At 42.2% G+C, this 16,415-nt stretch overlaps 1 protein-coding gene across 8 annotated transcripts in view; it reads right to left on the reverse strand.

Moving 5' to 3' along the window:
- CELF4 (CUGBP Elav-like family member 4) overlaps positions 1 to 16,415 on the reverse strand; it is a 1,197,256-nt gene that overhangs the window by 565,172 nt on the left and 615,669 nt on the right. For all 8 annotated transcript variants that reach the window (XM_069218773.1, XM_069218769.1, XM_069218589.1 and 5 more), the window contains exon 3: positions 7,091 to 7,139. In XM_069218773.1, the coding sequence (XP_069074874.1) occupies positions 7,091 to 7,139 (49 nt within the window). The remainder of the gene's footprint in view (positions 1 to 7,090; positions 7,140 to 16,415) is intronic.

Here is a 16,415-nt window from a genome sequence, read left to right on the forward strand (position 1 = left end):
CTGAAAACATGATTGAATTTTACTGTACAGAGAGTTCAGATTACTCTATCTAGAAATCGATCTAATTCTTAGTTTAAGGCTGTTCTTGGTGCATCTAAGTTAGGTCATTCACTATTTCCAGTCCAGGTCAATTAAATTATATACTGTGTTCATTATTTAAAATCATTAACAGCCTCAAAAAAAAAAAATCTTAACACTCTGTTATTAGCAAGGTACCTGGAAATGTAATGTTAACAAAAGGAGAAAGACAAAGAAATATTACATTGTGTTATAATTTTCCTTCTACTATTTTTCTAAATATATGTAAAATCTTTTAACATTAAGACCTCTATACATAATTGTGTAAACATGTTTTAATGCTGTCCCTAAATATTAACCAATACATAAACAACTGATGGAAAATCGATCAGAGTCCACAATTTTTCTATGCTGGGCTTAATGTTACAACAAATTATGATAAGCAAATTTTCAAACCTCTACAAACTTTTAATCACCCTGCTACATATCTCATTGGACTCTCCTATAAAAACAGAGACACACTGCTCAAGTTGCTATTAATAATATGACTCTTAAACATTGGTATGCTTTTCCTAACAAGCTTACCACACGAATGGGCACTTTGAGTTTTGGGCGGATGGTTTAATGGATCTAAGGAACTCTGAGCAAAATCAATAAAAGAGACGTGATTGTTATTAATATAATGTATTAATTCACATTAGGGAGTAGCATTTGTTTAATAAAGTTGTGAAAGTTCTATGTGACTGTACCGAAAAACCTTTGAAGCTTTGAAAACATGTTGTACAAATATTCAGCAGTATCGAAAGCATGGCACCCTGTGAAACACCGTCATGATCACCTTTATAACATGATATAGAATTTAGTTATCTCGTCCAGAGGTGGTGTGTTCTTTTATTTTTACAAAAGTTCTGCATATTATAATTTTGCTAAGAAAATAATTCTGTCTGGGGACGCTTTGTTTCATCTCACAATGGAGGCACAAGTTGTAGTGTAGGAAACAGAACATCAGAGAAACATTAATTTCAAGGTGTGGTTGATGCAACTAGGTCGTCTAGACAGACTGGGTGTCACAGGTGTGGGTGGACACAGGCAGTGCTTAATTTGTAAATAAAAAGGTGCTGGTGCTCAAAACCCTCCTCTTAAACCTGCGGCTGCTGCAATTAACTGTTGGAACACGAAATACTGAGGCAGCGTGATCCTGAAGCCATCTCGGGCCTCTACAATCCATTTAAAGCCACTCCCTGCCCCTTCAGCTCACTTTTGCAGCTTTCTGCTTTCTCCCTTTGTGATGCTTTTTTGTTTTTCTCTTCCTCCGTATTTTCCATACGTGTGTTTCATTCGCAGTAAAAGCTTGGTGCAGAAGAATAAGCGCACCCTCAAAACTAAGTGCCGGTGCTCAGCACCGGAAACAACAAGCACAATTTAAGCACTGGACACAGGTGATGAAACAAGCATACTCTCTCAAATCGACACTTCAGAGGCTGCAGGGGTGAACGGTTTGCGTTTGTCAAACTTCATGTGTCCAAAAGGGGGAACACCACAAGGCACTTTGGGAAGATGGATCTCAGGTTACTAGGTACAACTAGAGGACGGGCATTCTTCATCCTTGATAGAGATAATCTAGCTGGATTACAATTTGCCCCTGCTATTTTTGCAATGGACATTTTCAGATTTATGGTTCAGGTCTCCTCATCTTCATTGAAGTTACACCGACATTTTATGGCCAACTGCTACCCGTTTCCAAGGTCTCCCATGGATGATGGTTGCATTTTTGGGATTTGCCCTTGCATCACTCACCCCTGTACCTCCAGAGGCCCATCAGTTTTTATTTTATTGACAGCCAACAAGGCTGACCTCCCCCCCTCACACTGCCGCGCACGTCCTGGGCGCCCCTGATAAGAGCACAGAGCAGGAAATTAGCGCCTGCTAATCATTAGGGTCCCTGCCACAGATATTGGAATGATCGCTGTTCTGCCAGTCACCAGACAGTCAGCGCCCCCGCCTGGAACCTGCGGTGATTGGCACAGGTACAGAATGCTGCTAAACGCTGCACAGGCAGCGAAAATGGGGGCGATGCTATCGTGTTGTTAATTAGTGTTGCCCAATTAGAAAGGGAGGGGCGGTTTCTGCATGCTGTGATCAGATCTGATGGTGGCTAAATGATAATAATTAGCACCTGGTTATGGAAATCTGCCTGGCCTGGGGGGGCGGTGAAGGAGATGTGCTTATTGAGTCATATTTGAAGCAAACAGTTCAAGTTAATATAATTGGTCACAACTTCCATCGCCCTCTTAAAATGCATTGGAACTATCTCTAGAATATATGGCTTAACAAATTCTTTAATTATTTTGGGTGAAATACCAACAAACAGAGTTAAGCAAGCATTGGCAAAGCCAATAGGTCTGGCCTTGTTGGCTTTTCTGATTTTTGTAATTTATTTTTCTGCAAACATATGCAATATGAAAAAAGATCTGAGCAAAAATATAAAAAATATATAAAAATAAGGAGTGGCCTAGCAGCCTAGACAAACTAGCTTGGCAGAAAAGTGCACTTCTTTATACGTAGTTGTGCACATGCGATCAGACAAAATTCCACCACGCACAGTACATGTCAGCCTATGGATGAAGTAGCCTGACCCATTGCCCCGTGCTGTACATAGAGGTGGGCAGAAGCAAAATGTGAATGATACTTGACCAGAACAATGGCTTGAAGAGGCTGACCGAAAGGTTAGGAATTTATGTACATATGTATATATTTTACCATGATTTGTTTTTCAAAAACAAGACTGGCATGCAAGTTAAAGCTGTCCTTAGGCCAGACCTAGAAGGCATGGATCATGGACAAGGGCACCAGATTAGAGTAAGGTCACAGTAGAGTTGGATAATCATGGTGAGCTTCAAAAGCCCATCCAAGCACTAATGTGATGGAGTAAAAAGTTGTGTGTTTAAATAGAAGGTCCATCACTAATGTAAGGTGTCTACCTGTTCAACAGGCCATGAGACCCCTCTCTCAAGGCCCGTGATTAGGGCACATTTGTTCACCAACTAATTAAACATAGAGATGCCTTAAACAATAGTTAATGCCTGTTTTAACATTACTCTGTACGTTTTCCAGTACTGGCCTTTCCATCTTCTTTAATAGTCACATGAACCAGCACTCTGTGTGTGCACAAGGTGGACTCTGCAAAGCCGGTGCCCATATTAACTTGTGCACAAGCAGGGTCTGATAACAAGTGATACATTAAACATTATTTGTGCTTCGGACATTTGGGGCCAGCCTTATGCTGGCCTTGGGCCGTTCCAACGCCACATTCGCATCATATTTTTGACGCTAATGTAGTGTTTGAAGGGGAAAAGTGCTTTGGCATATTTACAAAGTGGTGCAAAGCTTGCATTGCGTCACTTTGTAATCCCTTGCACCACATTATGCCTGCACCAGGGGGGCGTTATCCCGTTAGAGGGGGCTGTTAAATGGTGCAAAGGCATCTACGAGATTCCTTTGCGCCATTTTTATTGGCATTTTTGAACGTCTGCTACGTGCAGGCATTAAACAGAGTCTCCTATTGATTACAATGGATCTCTGGGTGCTTTGCAGGATTAGCGTAATCATTTTTGACTCTAATCCTGCAAAGCACTGGACTAGCGCCAAATATTATGACGCTAGTCACCCTATCTATCACCATGGTGCGCCGTAGTTTAAATACTGCGCTACCATGGTTGCGTTAGGAGGGCGCTAAGGGGTGTAAGAAAAGTTGGTTTGTAAGAGTCTGTCTGCCACTAAGGCCCCTACACACAATCCCCTTCTTACAACACATCAGCCTTCTTCCAGTGCCACTGAGCACCATTGGAATGTATTATAGATGGCTGTCTCCAGGTGCTTTCTTCTCACAACCATCTGACATGCATTACAAGCCCACTTTTTCATTGTGCATGCTGGTCACTGTAGTCCTAAGAAAATACCAGAACTACATGAATTCCTTTGTGTGTAAAGAAGGACAGGCTAGGGAACACAAGAGCATCACTACATGGTAACATCAAAGTGAAATTCAATGTTAATTTAGTAGGCGCCCAAAAAAGTATCCAAAGGCATCTAGGGCCAGATGTATGGCGCATTTTACAGGCCGCAAGAATCCCATCAGGCCATTTGCAATCAGTATAATGCATTTTGCGTTATACATACCCTATTTTGTGAGTAGGTAACCTATTGCCAACTTGCAAAATAGAGTTTTTGAGTGGCTATTAGGAAGGGTCGTGATAAGGGCGTCCCTTCCTAATAGCGAGTCTAAAGGGCTATGTATGAATGTTTTGGAACCAGAATGTGGTCGCAAAAACATTAATACTTTACTGACTTTGTGAAGGAGGCGGTAACCCATTTGCAAAAAGGAGGGGGTCCCAAAGAGGCCCCTACCCCTTTGTGAATGGGGGCACAAACATTTTTTAAGAGCAGGAAGTGGTCCCACGCACCACTTCCCACTCTAAAAAAATTAAAAGAAAACGTTTCTTTTTTTTTTTTAATGCATACCGTTTTCCTTTAAGGAAAATGAGCACTTCTGAAAAAAAACTGCTTTATTTAAATAGCAGTCATAGTGGTCTGCTGACCCCAGCAGGCCACCATCCCTGTGAGTGCCGGCCAATTGTGACCGGCTTCATGAATATTAATGAGGCAGCTCCCTTGTCACCCATATGGAATCACAAATAGTGTTTGACACTGTTGTACATCAGTTTTTGCGACTCGCACATTGTGAGTCGCTAAAAATCACAATTTGCGAGTCGCAAAAGTTGACAGTCGTACATGTGGCCCGTAGGTGCTGGAGCTCTCAAGCTCTAGGCTGAAGAGCAACATTGAATCATTTTTTACCTGCTCTTAGACTTTGAAAATCCCAAAGTGTTTCCTAGTTCCAAAGTTACGTTATACCACTATTTAGATCCCTAGTAGCAATTTATCACAGGGGCATTCAAGGTTTAGAGTGGGAACCAAAGCAGTCCTGTCAAGAAACGTTCAACACAGCCCACTTCCTTCCTCTTCTAGCATCATTCTCATATACATTCATTCATTTATTCATTCTCTCCCTCTCTCTCTCCTGCAGACCCTCCTGGTTTTCCTTAGTTACCTGCCGGAGCTGGAGAACGTGGTAGGGTAATCTGCAGAGATCATTTGTCCGGCCTCCCATGGCTCCAGCCCCCGAGGAAGTTCCCGGTGGAAGCAAGGGCCTGTCTGGGGGAGGGGTGTGTGTATGAGGGTGGAGAAGGGGGACTTGGCTGAACCTCTGCCGCTCTATGCAGCCCTGACCGGTAGAATGAAAGGGCCATCTGGGGATAGTTTTAACTCTAGTCTTTCGGGTGACAGCCACTCTTTTTGTGAAAACAGACTTCGAAAACACAGAAAATGCAATATCCCATCAAAATATCTGCCATGCGTAAATATCTTTCCACAAGAATGTTTATTGCACATCTAAACCTGCTGTCAACCTCAGTCCCTAAACATTTAAGGGATGGAGATAAAATGGTTTATTAACCTAGTCCTGCCATAGGTGAGAAACGAGTTTGGATGCACTTTAAAATTTAAATCAGGTCGAAATGCTTGTAAAGATATATCCATTAATGTTCAGGATTCTGACAGTCCACGTTTTCAGTCTACTTTTTTGATATCTGAGTTTTTGCTGTTTGTTTTTTAAGTTCTGTCTTTCCACATTGGACCCACATCACTTGATGGACTAAAGCACACAGAGTAGGAAGGCTACCAGATAATGGTTTCTCCTGGAAACCAAAAATTACTGCAAAAGAAGAGTACATTTTCTTGGATTTCATGGGCTTAACAAGCAGTTCTACTTCGAAGCAGGCGTGCTACAATATTCAGTTGTGTTTCCTTACCTGCTACAAACGACACACCCATGTGCTTACAGGTTTCCTCAAAATATAAGTGGAAAGAGGTCACATTGAAACCCTCTGTATCTTGGGTATTACCAGGGTCACTGGAATGATGTGTCAGGGGAGGGCCAAATACTGTGGCAGGGTTGCGTATATTATGCGGCAAGAAAAGGCAAATTGTGCCGCGTAATGCGGCACATTGTCTTACAGCATTACTCCATATTTTATCATTTTCAGACTTGTGAACACTGTCTAGGCATTGGGTGCACCTCATTAGTATCAGTTTAACACCTAAATATAGCAATAAGCAATAGAAATGTGACCAGTCAACCTTTTCTGAAGGCCTTCCCGTACACAGCAGCATGTGTCACTGCGTTTTTAGTAACTCGTGAACCATTTGAGCTAGAGCCATTTTTTTGATAAAATCTGCAGATTAGCCAGGAGATGATGGATTATGTGGCAAATATATAAATAAGAGAAAAACGCCACAGATGCAAATCGTATAATTTCAGCAGCCCTGGGTAAAACATTGGTGTTAATTTCCCTCCTAAAGTAACCAAGATCCACTGTGACACCCTCTGTAGCGGAGAGATAAAGATTCTGGGGAGGCGACCCTTGTAAGGATCTACCTCTTATTGAGGAGTGATGCCAATGCAGAAAAGGCACCGGCCTCCGTTGCCCACATTTTGGGCCTGATTACGACCTTGGCGGATGGGCTACTCTGTCACAAAAGTAACTCATATCCAGTCTCCCATATTACCAGTTCCATTATATCTTATGGAACTTGTAAAACAGCGGGCAGAATATCTGTCACTTTTGTGATGAAGTAGCCCATCTGCCAAGGTCGTATTCAGGCCCTTTGTCTTCTCTACCATTTGATCAATAATGCCCTGCGTAAGTATGGCACTCACAGACGTCTTTCTTTCCGAAGCCATCATTCTGCACGTTGTCTCTCTAACAAGGCAGCAACTCGCTTGCCGGGGCAAACTCTCAATTCTCTGCCTTTTGGAAATCAAATAATAATTGAATATTAGGCGAGGGGGAGGAAGAGGGAAGAGAATTGGATGAAGAGAAGCAGAGCGGCAGAGGGACTTTCTTTGGCAACCATTATTGGTCTAATTGATACGAACAGCGCCTGGTGCGGTTCACACAAATACACATGCGCAGTGAACAGAAGTAAGATTTGGAATATATTAGGCAACTACCTCCTCTGCTCTCGCTGTCCGCCGGCTTCACCTGGATCGGTCTGTTCATCTGCAAGTAAAAACAAGAAAGAGTATGAGTCCTGGCAAACCAAGACTTTGCAAAGCTAGATTTATCATCATGGTCGCTGTAGATTCTCATACGGTGAATATCACATTCAATTGAATGACTTTTGACCCCCTTCTTCCATTATTGCTTCACATCAGATCATTGAAATTATGGACACATCATACCTAGCGTTTTTAAATTTGCTAGTTAAATATTTGATTAAAAAAACCAGTAAAGCCACCATTCAGTTAAATTACTTAATTTTCCAAAATATAAGTTATTAAACGTCTTGTTTTTGTAATTGTGTTTTAGGATCCTGTTTCACCACATCTCAGGTGAATTTCAAAGCTTCCATGATTTCCTAAACATGGCAAACATCATGAAGTAAAGATTGCCGAATTTCAGGAGTATTTCAGAAATCCTGCCAAGCGTTTATGAAATTAAGGGGCATATTTAAGAAAAATGGAGCTGCACACAGTGCTGCACCACTATTCTTGCGCCCTTTAGCACCCCCTACCGCCACAATGTATGCGCCGTATTTAAAATACGGCGCACCGTGGTGCAGGGTAGGGAGCAATAATGTTTTGTTTTTTTTACGCTATTGGCGTACTCTGCCAAAATGTTGGCGCTGCTCCTGCAGAGTACATAGAGGCCCATTGTATTCAATGGCAAGCCCCTTTTAACGCCTGCTCTGAGCAGGCGCTGAAAGTGCCGAAAAAAATGACGCAAGGAAGATTTCCTTGTACCATTTTTTCATCCCCCCTAATGACGGAACTCGCTCTTTGCATACATTATGCCTACCGCAGTCATAATGTAACGCAAAGGGTTACAAATTGGTACAATGCATGCATTGCGCCACTTTGTAAATATGGCGTGGCATTTTTGGTCTTCTAATGCCACATTACCACCAAAATATTACGCTACTGTGGTGTTAGAATGGCGTTTTCTCAAAAGCCAGCAGTTGGTGCTTACGAATGTTGGGGCTGCCAAATATCAAAGCTGCATAGTCTTAATTCCAGCTCACGCCTCTTTCTTCCACCACCAGACAATCCCTGCCTCTTTACATGCCTCTTGCAGGTTCTTTTCAGTTCCCACTTTCTCCCCTTGACACTGTTTTTCTTTCTCTTCTTCCTTTTGTGTTTTACTCTCTCTTACTCTGGGTCAAAGTCGAATGAAAAGTAAGTGCCACTCCCCAAAAATGAGTGGGCTCCACCTGCAACTGCCAGCTCAGATTAAGCACTGGGCAAAGAGTCCTAATTTTAGGAGGACCCAGAGGGCAGACCGATTTTAACCTGACCCTAAAACCTGATCTCGGGCATAAGAAATCTAGAAAAGTTTTGAAAACAGAGCTACTTAGATTCCCCTTCAAGTGAACTCCACCCAGAAAGGGGGTGGCTATTAAAGAACATTGAAGGGTATCTCAGCCTCACAGACTGGACTTTAACTTCTCAATTCCCACCATTAAAGTGTATTTCTGTCACCGAAAAGAACAGACAGCATTTTACAAGACCTCTAAATAAATTAATGAAACATAAATACATAATGAATAATCAAACAATGTGTAAAAAAGTAAATAAATACGTTCCCCGTTTTAACTGTGTCATGGAGCATCCACAGAGATTGATAAAACACTATAAATTGCTTTTTCTGTGAGTGCACAAAGAGGCAGGTATCACATCAGGTTCTACTCCACAGAGGTACGTCCATGCCAGATATGGCTTATTTTACCGTATGTGGAGGCACGTTTGTGGCCCGAGTGTTTTTTCTCATGGCACAGGCCTTCTCTCTCAACATTATTCCATTTATTTAAAGTTCAGCAGCATCGCTCCGGATTATTTTAGGGGTGGGCGTAATTTGTGCATTTTACTGTGATGTAATTGCAGCAAAACTACTCAAGCTTGCGTGGAACTCTATGAGGAGTGTAACCGTGCATTTAGCACTGTTTTCTTAGCGCAAAGTGCACCCTTGGGTCCAAAGTGGACCCAACGGTGCATTTTGTTAAAAAAAATAGTATTAAATGCACAGAACATACGTGGCACCAGCTAGAAGCAGCTTGTGCTCACTATGTTTGCTGTTCCCATGCTCCTGCTGTGGTATTTTTTTACCCCAAATCACTCTTAATTACGCAAGCGGGTTTAATTTTCGGTAATTCCATGTCACAAGAGTAAAACAGATTACCGAAATTACTCCAATTAGTCCAGCATAATTAAAATTACTACCAGGGCCTAGTTTTTTTTTCTTTAATTTGTGCCCACTAACACAGTATTCACTCCTCACGCCTATAAGAGAGCATCCCAGCGGTCGGGAACACACCTTGTACATTTCTTGTCCGTAAGAAAGCACGGAGGAAGGTTCTGGTCTGTTCCTTACGTAAGCACACTATAGTGTTAGCATTACCTCTGCTCTCTTCTTTTCCTCAAGACAGTGCATGGGGATGTGGGTAGAACATATTCCATATCTAGTTCTCTTCCACACAGTCGGAGGTGACAATTGCACTCTCTCACCGTAAAAGCACACACCGTGCATTGATTGTGGGTTTATAGAGTTGCCTATGTGGGGAGCATTGAGTGTCATGTATGGGATCCAGATCTCCCAGGTATGCTGTGCCTAACATTAGCTGTGCATAGCATGACGTAAGCAGAGATATGTAAGGGAGGGAGGATTGCAACACACCACTCTCTTCAGAATATAAGATAGCCCACTAGGAGATTGTCAATGTCCTTATGTAAGAACACACACAGAGGTTGGTAATGCTACTTTTGCTCTGTGTGAAAGCACTCAACCAATGTGGTAACATACCTCAGTTTATTTGCACGCAAGAGCACACAACTATCACTCACTTTGCGATTATAAGAGAGCGCTTACGGGAACTATGAATAAATATTGCTCTCTTTCAGATTGTAATAGAACACTCAGAGAGGATGGCAAGGCTTATCACTCACTTTGTGAGTGGAAGAGAACACTCAAAGAGGTTGGTAACATCTAACTTTGTTTATAAAACAGCACACGAAGAGGTTGGTAACATCTTAATTCCTCTATAAGAAAGCACACAAAGAGGTTGGTAATAGCTCACTTTCTTTATGAGGGTACCCAATGTGGTTGGTAGCATATTACTTTCTCCATAACAGAGCACACAAAGAAGATCAGAACATCTCAATTTGTTAATGATAGAGCACACAAAGAGGTTGATAACACCAATATTTGTTAATAATAGAGAACACAAAGAGGTTGATAACACTAATATTTGTTAATAATAGAGAACACAAAGAGGTTGGTAATATCTCACTTTTTAGGTTGAGCATAGCAGTGCGTAAGCGCTGCTTTTTCAACGTGTTGGTATGTATGCTTTTAACAACGCCCACCACACGCCCATCACTATCAGTTGTTCGTAGGCTTGCCTTTCAAAAGTCCTTTGTTATCATTGTTAAATGGTTTACGTTTGTCCCTCCTCACGGCGGTTTTGTTACCGCCTTGGCCATCGACCCTGTTACATGGATAATTGCACTTTTGTTGATAACTTTGACTGCGAGCGAACTTCTTTTTCCTTGTGTCTCTCCCTTCACGCTCAGGGCAGCTCTTTGAATTGGCTCAATTATGTCAACTATTTTATTTTTTATTTTCAGGTTGTGTGGCAAGAAAAGTCCAGTTAGGAATTTACTACGCTAAAAGCTCTAATGCGAGCAAATGAGAGACCTATCGCATTGCAAGTGCTTGTTATTAATAGAGTACACAGCGAGTCTGGTAGCATCTCAAATTATATGCAAACACACTAAGAAGTTGGTAGCATCTCACTTTAAAAGAAAGCACATATAGAGGCTGTTAACAGCTCACTTTCTTTATAAGAAAGTACAGTAAGAGCTTGGTAACATCTCACTTTCTTTACAAGAGAGCACTCAGAGGTTGGTAAAATCTCACTTCTTTTATAACAGCATACAAAGCGCTTGGTTACAGCTCACTTTCTTTATAAGAAAGTACAGAAAGAGACTGGTGATATCTCACCTTCTTTATAAATGAACACGCAAAGAGGTTATTAACATCTTAATTTCTCTATCATAGAAAACACAAAGAAGTTGGTAACATCTCACTTTCTTTTTAAGAGGCCACAACGAGGTTGGTAACATCTCATTTTATTTATTGCAACACGCAGAGCCTGGTAACACCCCACTTTAATTTTAAGAGTGCCCAAACTAGGTTGGTAACATCTCACTTCATAAGACAGCACTGTAAGAGGTTGGTAACATCTCACTTTCTTTATTACAACACACAGAGGCTAGTAACATCCCTCTTTATAAGACAATCCAGTAAGAAGTTGGTAACATCCCACTTTATAAGTCAGTACTGTGTAAGAGGTTGGTAACATCTCACTTTATAAGTCAGCACAGTAAGAGGTTGGTAACATCTCACTTTATAAGACTACTCAGTAAGAAATTGGTAAACTCAGTAAGAGGTTGGTAACATCCCACTTTATAAGATAACACAGTAAGAGGTTGGTAACATCTCACTTTATAAGACCACTCAGTAAGAAGTTGGTAAACTCAGTAAGAGGTTGGTAACATCCCACTTTATAAGATAACACTGTAAGAGGTTGGTAACGTCTCACTTTATAAGACAACTCAGTAAGAAATTGGTAAACTCAGTAAGAGGTTGGTAACATCCCACTTTATAAGATAACACAGTAAGAGGTTGGTAACATCTCACTTTATAAGACCACTCAGTAAGAAGTTGGTAAACTCAGTAAGAGGTTGGTAACATCCCACTTTATAAGATAACACAGTAAGAGGTTGGTAACATCTCACTTTATAAGACAACTCAGTAAGAAATTGGTAAACTCAGTAAGAGGTTGGTAACATCCCACTTTATAAGATAACACAGTAAGAGGTTGGTAACATCTCACTTTATAAGACCACTCAGTAAGAAATTGGTAAACTCAGTAAGAGGTTGGTAACATCCCACTTTATAAGTCAGCACTGTAAGAGGTTGGTAACGTCTCACTTTATAAGACAGCACATCCCACTTTATAAGATGGCGCTGTAAGAGGTTGGTAACATCTCACTTTATAAAACACACAGTAAGAGGTTGGTAACATCCCACTTTATAAGACAGCACAGTAAGAGGTTGGTAACATCCCACTTTATAAGACGGCACTGTAAGAGGTTGGTAACATCCCACTTTATAAGACGGCACAGTAAGAGGTTGGTAACATCCCACTCTATAAGACGGCACTGTAAGAGGTTGGTAACATCCCACTTTATAAGACAGCACAGTAAGAGGTTGGTAACATCCCACTTTATAAGATGGCGCTGTAAGAGGTTGGTAGCGTCCCACTTTATAAAACGGCACAGTAAGAGGTTGGTAACGTCCCACTTTATAAGACACACAGTAAGAGGTTGGTAACGTCTCACTTTATAAGACAGCACATCCCACTTTATAAGACGGCACAGTAAGAGGTTGGTAACATCCCACTTTATAAGATGGCGCTGTAAGAGGTTGGTAGCATCCCACTTTATAAGACACACAGTAAGAGGTTGGTAACATCCCACTTTATAAGACGGCACTGTAAGAGGTTGGTAACATCCCACTTTATAAGACGGCACAGTAAGAGGTTGGTAACATCCCACTCTATAAGACGGCACTGTAAGAGGTTGGTAACATCCCACTTTATAAGACAGCACAGTAAGAGGTTGGTAACATCCCACTTTATAAGATGGCGCTGTAAGAGGTTGGTAGCGTCCCACTTTATAAAACGGCACAGTAAGAGGTTGGTAACGTCCCACTTTATAAGACACACAGTAAGAGGTTGGTAACGTCTCACTTTATAAGACAGCACATCCCACTTTATAAGACGGCACAGTAAGAGGTTGGTAACATCCCACTTTATAAGATGGCGCTGTAAGAGGTTGGTAGCATCCCACTTTATAAGACACACAGTAAGAGGTTGGTAACATCTCACTTTATAAGACACACAGTAAGAGGTTGGTAACGTCCCACTTTATAATGCAGCACAGTGAGAGGTTGGTAACGTCCCACTTTATAATGCAGCACAGTGAGAGGTTGGTAACGTCCCACTTTATAAGACAGCACAGTAAGAGGTTGGTAACGTCCCACTTTATAAGACAGCACAGTAAGAGGTTGGTAACGTCCCACTCTATAATGCAGCACAGTAAGAGGTTGGTAACGTCCCACTTTATAATGCAGCACAGTAAGAGGTTGGTAAGATAGTTTCCTCCTTCGCTCTACAGCAGAGCGCTCGCCCAGCTGTAAACATGTCACATTCTTGATGAGCGCGTGCGGGGATGCGGGGAACACGCCGGTTCTTTTCTCTACATGTCTCCACGGATGCTTCAGAAATCACGAAGCGTCACGTGGCCTTCACTCCCTGCCTGGCTCATTGAAACGTGCCTCAGCTGCTTCGAAGCACGACTTTCACTGCTCGCCTCGAAAGATGAGCGACTCACGTCCCTGTCTGCCCCGGGGACTGAAACAAAGCGCCGCCCTTATCTCCCGTCTCTCCACTGCCGATTTCATATGACTTCTAAATTAACCAGACGTCAGGAATTTGCATAATATCGCCAGAGCTCTCGCCTGAATGTGAGGTTTTACTGCATGGCGGTTCGTTTTTAGGAAAGGGAAGGGACCTCGGCGCGGAAGAGGCATCAGCATCCTTCAGGGTCCATAGAAAGGGCCACGATTTAGACAGATGGAGAGAAGAGAAGAGAAGCTGCCGGTGCAATTCGACAGATTGAACACAAGGGGGCAGGCTATCCCGCAACCAGCAGCATCTGAACAGCAAGAGAAGGTGTCTTCAAGTCACTGGAGATGCTGACAGGTGGGGAGAGCCGGAGATGCTGTTGCGAGAGTTTGTGGTGATCTGGGCAGTAGCCGACAAGTACTGAAAATTACTTGGGCTCTCTTGGTTAATTATACAGAGAATTATTTTAAGGAGAGACAAAAACGGAAGTTCACTTAAAAAGTGCACCCTATAACCCAGATGAGTTTCTAGGGGCCATATTATATAAAAATAATTATGAAAAGTAAAATGAATTTCTGAAGATTTACGGCACTGTTTAACGTAAATTCGCACGTGCAGTAGAACTGCAAAACTCACAGTTTGCCAAGAGTAGCTCTCGATTTTGTGAATTCCAAGTTTCTCAGATAATAAAGTATTTTCAAAAGAATAAAAGTAATACATGGGCATTTACTGTCATAAATATTTTGAAAACGTGTATTAAGGTTTTAAATGTTTCGCTTTTTTCCTCCACGGGGAACATGATCACCAACGCAACAAATCCCTTCTGTGTATCCCCACTACTTTCTGTGGGTGTTCCATGTCAAGCCCAACCCATAACTATTTTTTTTTCTTGTCTCTCGTGGAAGTAAACCTGAAACTGTCCCAGTTATCACTACGTGTCTCGCTAGTGTTTGCGAATACCTGCAAACTTGCACGTTGGGAGCTGTTCTTCTCGTTTCAATGCACCTCTCTCCTGGAATGTCTACTCCCCCTCCCGGTAGGCAGACTGAGCACATATAAAATTGCTTCATAATGACAATTTCACTGGACGCACTGTTACTGTTAAGTATCCCAATCCTTCTACAAAAGCATCCAAAGATTGTCAGCTGAATAAAGGATTAACATTCCCACATGTAGTCCCCCATTTTTAGCTAGACATATTACCTGCAGTGATTTTCAAGGATTAAATATCACACATGTGGAGGTGGCTGGGTAGCACATTTCAGTCCATGGTGCTCCTGCAGGATTCATAATCCTTATCAACTGCTGCATAAAATGGGGTTATTACTTGCGAGGGATGTGAGACCTTCACAAGTAATATTTTTGCAATTGTCTTGTTACTGGTAAACATGTACACACACTCTCTGGGTATCACACCAGAACAGTCCAAGATCTACTCAGGGAAAGTGGTGCACACACATAACACTCAATACATCATTGTCCAGTCAGTGCCTTTGCTTTTAAAAAGGAAAAGCAGTTTTATTACACACATACACTATTAAACACCATGCATTAAATTACAAATATGTATAAGCAGGTGAATGGAAATGACTTTGATGACACCCTCATATCATGTTACATTCCTAGTGGTTCCCGAACCCTGTAATAAATATACTCCCGCCCACCCCCAACTATAGCAGATGCAACATCGCAAATTAAGAGGATGTCATTATCAATAAGGCAGGGGCCTACTGCCGCTATCAGGGTGTCACTTTGTCTATAAAAGCAGAGGCATGTTCATGGGGACAGTACCAATATGGACTATACATTATGGCCCACCGTTAAAGTCAATTGGGATAGTACCAACAGTCCATAGAATTCATTATTCTGTAAAACTTTGGATTACCCAGCATCTGCATTGGTGATAACGCATTGAATTCCATTACACATGTCTCTAAGCCCTTCTCTGTCTTAGGGCCAACCACCATTAGTCTCTACATTTGCAAATCCACCTACAAAAGTACAGACTCTGGGAGTGCTTAAATATTCAGCAAAACCTCTCTTAGGGGCACACAAATAATCCCAGGGAGACTTAAGGTGATGTTTATAAAAAAAGATTTCTGGGGGCTTCACTTCTGCAGCCCCCCAAACATGCTTTGATGATGTTGGTGGTGCCCCTGCCCCTCCGTTGGGCACTACAAGACCAATATGTAAATTTAAGGACTGGCCCAGGGGCTTATGCGGCACTCCTATGCATTACGTTTTGATCAGCTGCCTTGCACCACATTATTTTGTTATATGGAGCCCTTGCGCTGAACTTTTCGCTCTGAACCTGGGTGACCCTGACGTCCAATGGGTGTGTAAAATGTGGGGGCAGTGTGGGAATCCCACTCCTGCGCTGTCCAGCCAGATCGTACTCAGCCGACACGTCTTACGCAGTCGACACGTCTTCTGGAGCTGACGAGGGGGGAAGCAGCTTTTTTATTTTATGGGGAGCAGGGGCAGCACACCTCCAAAGTGGGGGTGGGGGTAGCAGTGCACACTTTCCCGTGCCTGTTTTGTACTGGGGAACGGGGTCCCAAGACATCCTTGCGTCAGGCTCCAAGAAAAAAGTTCCAAGGGCTAAACTTGGTTCAGGGAAGGGGCCCAACGCGCACCCCTTTGACAATGGAAAATATTAATTTAAGGTTATGTTGACTCCAGGGTGCTTTGCACTCCCAGGGGAGAGGCTAAATGGGGGGAACCCATTTGCTACAACTGGTAACTAGGGATATGAGAAATTTGTGCAATTTGCTTTCATGACATGACGTGAACGTTTGGCCAAATTCCGT

The sequence above is a fragment of the Pleurodeles waltl genome, chromosome 1_1, assembly GCF_031143425.1.
Source record: "Pleurodeles waltl isolate 20211129_DDA chromosome 1_1, aPleWal1.hap1.20221129, whole genome shotgun sequence".
Taxonomy (NCBI): Eukaryota; Metazoa; Chordata; class Amphibia; order Caudata; family Salamandridae; genus Pleurodeles; species Pleurodeles waltl.